Consider the following 3,539-nt stretch of genomic DNA (forward strand, 5'->3'; position numbering starts at 1 on the left):
TACCTGCAATGGAATATTAGTCAGTCTTGAAGAGGAAGGAGATTATGGCACATGCTACAACTTGGATAAACCTTGAGAACATTATGCTAAATGGAGTAAGCCAGTCATAAAAGGACAAATACTGCATTTTTCTACTTATATGAGCTACCTAGAATCATCAAATTGATAGAGACAGAAATGGTGGTTGCTAGGGGCTAGAAGGAGCAAGGAATGAGGAGTTATTATTTAATGGATGAAGATTTAATTCAGCAAGATGAGTTCTGTGGACAGATGGTGGTGCTGGTAGCAAAACAATGTGAATTTACTTAATGCCATTGAACTGAATGCTTAAATATGGTGAAGATGGCAAATTTTATGTTACATGTGTTTTATTATCACAATTTAAAATAGCAACAATAAAAACCTCATCTCAGCAAGTCAAGGAATAAAAGCAGGAATGACTCAGGACTCAGGCAGTGAGTACATGATGATCTTTATTGTCACGTGGCCTCCTCTCACCTCAGTTCCTGCAGTTGAGCATCAGGACAGAACATGGTTCAAGTTGCCAACCCACAAGCCTTGCTAAGCAGCAGCCAGCCCCAGGATAGACACTGAGATTTAGAGATTCTCTGACTCCACTCAGTTGGGAGTTTAGAACCTAGTTGGGCAGATAAGGAAGATATGCCTGCAAAGTGAAATAACAATTCAAGAGATGTCACCAGGCAGTTACCAAGTAGTGCACAGGATGCAGTGAAAGATGGGTTGGATTTCAGAAGATGGGGAGGAGGAGAGAAGTGATCTAGGAAGACGGGGGAAGAGTGAGTAGAGGCTTGGAGGCAGGGACATCTAAGGTATGGCCCAGGAAACACCCAAGCTGTGCCCAATGGCCAGACTGGTCTGGCTAGAGCTGAGGATGTGTACAGGTGAGGAGTGACATGTGAGGCTGGAGAGGCATCTGAAACCCAGGTGTGAATCTTTGGATGATAGACAAAGGAGTTTGAACATCACCTTTGTAACAGGGAGTCTCTGAATATCTCTGGAGAGATTCAAACAAGAGTGCACTGGAAATTGTGGAACAGGAGGAACAACATTTTCAGAGGCAGGAGACAGGGTTGTGTCAGTCACCTTTCCTTTAAAAATAAGCACTCTTTGCTTCCCCTTTCACTCCAGCATAGGCATTGCCTTGGTCTCCATGGCCATCCTGACCCCTCCTCTCTGGAAACACATCACCAGGCCCACAGCCAGCACCACTCTCTTGCCCCTGGTTATAACTGGATGGGCCACAGTAGGGAGCTTCGGTGTCTAGGCGGTGTGGACTAGACTCATGACAGCCTAGGTCTCCTGGGTATGGAACTGGATTTGGGCCCCAGCATGGGCTGGGGCTGCGCCAAGGCTGCCTGCAGGGCTCTGGGCTTGGGCAGGGCGCTGGCAGGGGAATTGGCTCTGGCCGTGGACGAGGCTCTGGGTGCTCACAGGGCTGCAGGTGTGGTCGTGGCTCTGGAATCTCACACTGCGCTGGGCGAGGACGGGGAACTGGCCGCGGTGTTGGACGTGGTGCTGGAAGTGGTTCCGGATACAAACAAGGTTCTGAACGTTGTCGTGGTAGAGGACGCGGGCGTGGTTCTGGACTTATGCATGGTTCTGGGAGCAGACGTGGACGTGGAGCAGGAGGTGGACATCGCTGCAGTGGTGACTCTGGACGCTGGTCAAGACGCCGTGGTGGACAGAAGCTTGGGAGCGGACGTGGCTCTACGTGTGGCCTCAGCTCGGGGCAGGAGGTGCCCCAGGAGGGCTGCGGGCCACAGCTCCGGGAGCGGCGTCTGATGGGAGGAATCTCAACAGGACACCTCTGTGGGGGAACCTGCCTGGGGCAGCACGGGGAGGAAATCTCGATTCGGCACTTGGGGCCACGTCTCTGAGAGCAGCTTGAAATGGGTTGTCGAGGACAACGACTATTATAGATGGGTTCAGAACGGCGGGGTGGGGTGCAGTAGTTAGGAAAACCTTCAGAGGGTCTTAATGGCAGGTAGCTGCTGGAGCAGGGCTCAAAACGTCTTGGTGGGGAACAGCTGCGGGGAAAAAGCAGCCGCCGAGGAGGAGGAAGGCATCGGCTGGTGCTCCGAGAGCGGTGCTGTTCAGTGAAGCTCCCATAGGAGCCCTGGGTCTGGCATTGAGGCACACAGGGGCTAAATGAAGCCCGGGACCGATACTGAGGGACACAGCTGCTGTAGGAAGGCCTCGACTGGAACTGGGGGGTGTAGTTGTTGTAGGCAGTCCTTGACTGAAACTGGGGGCCACAACTGCTGTAGGAGCCTTGATACTGGCACTGGGTGGAGAACCTTCCCTGAGTCTGGCACACTGCAGGACGCCCTCCATACATCTGGACAGACTGAGGAGCTGGACAGAGTGCATAGTTCTGGACTGGGCATTCTACATAACAAGTTTCTGTATAACAAACTGGAGCACACTCTACGAAGCAAGTCTGAACAGGCTGTGAGGCTTCGCACTGCACGTAGGACACCTCAGATTGGCATGGAGCCTGGCTTTGAGCAGAGAGAGTTTGAGATTGGGATGCAGCCTGGCCCTTCACCTGGGTGGTCTTAGACTGACATGGAGCCTGGCCTTTCACCTGCTTGGTCTTAGACTGGCACTTCACCTGTGTGGTCTGAGACTGGCATGGAGTCTGGTCTGTCACCTGGCAAACTTGAACTGGGCATGGTGCAGGGCACTCCACAATTTGCATCTCACAAGGGGCTTGAACCACTACTTGGCTCTGGGCAAAGGGGGAGTGAGAAGAGTAGAAGGAGGGACCCTTGACGCAGCACTGTTGGAGCGGCAGGCAGCACTGGATCTGCTGCTGGTCACACATGGTTCTGATGCAGCCAGTCGAGCGTGACCTGAGGGCAGAGAGACCAGGGTCAAGAGGATGAGAGTTGGAGAGGGAGGGCTGGGACCTAGAGGAAGACACCCTTCATTTTCCCTAACTTTTCCTCCTCCACCCTCAACCTTCACCCAAGTGTCCTGACTTAGTTGGACCCAGGATTAATCTGTTAAACCTGCCCTGAGTCTGTCAAAGGGCTTGATTGTGCACATCTAGGGTTGCAGGTGTCCAGGATCTCCCTGGGAGTGGATCTACCAATGCCCAGAACAAGAGGGCACTGATGACAAAAGGATTCTCTTTTTGTCTCCACACTTTCTCACATCCAATGTGGTCTGAGCAGCCCTACAGGAAGTAGAGATAAAACGTGCTCCTAAGGCTGTAGCCCAAAGTGGAAACTCCACTCCCACAGGAGCTAGGATTTACTCATACATGTGCACTGGCAGTATACATACATGTGCAAACATGTAAAAATGTACATATGAGAATCAGCACTCGACACCATCTGCATTCACATAATGTCAAAGCATTCACAGGAAAGTAGGCAGCTCAAACCCAACATTAAATGTTTGTTTCTTTATATTCAATGTTTTTAGATAAATTCATTTAAACATGACACAATGTTTTGAAATAAAGTCATTTAAACATAACATGTGCAAAGTTTTCCCATGCAAAACACACC

General features: G+C 50.9%; 1 protein-coding gene across 1 annotated transcript; it reads right to left on the reverse strand.

Annotated features, from left to right (window-relative positions):
- Window positions 1-730: 730 nt before the first annotated feature.
- Window positions 731-2,848, reverse strand: KPRP (keratinocyte proline-rich protein). The gene has a single exon (XM_011980906.1). The coding sequence runs from the start codon at window positions 2,846-2,848 to the stop codon at window positions 1,112-1,114; it is 1,737 nt and encodes a 578-aa protein (XP_011836296.1). The 3' UTR covers window positions 731-1,111.
- Window positions 2,849-3,539: the final 691 nt, after the last annotated feature.

Source organism: Mandrillus leucophaeus, unplaced genomic scaffold (genome assembly GCF_000951045.1).
Source record: "Mandrillus leucophaeus isolate KB7577 unplaced genomic scaffold, Mleu.le_1.0 Scaffold1049, whole genome shotgun sequence".
In the NCBI taxonomy this organism is placed as follows: Eukaryota; Metazoa; Chordata; class Mammalia; order Primates; family Cercopithecidae; genus Mandrillus; species Mandrillus leucophaeus.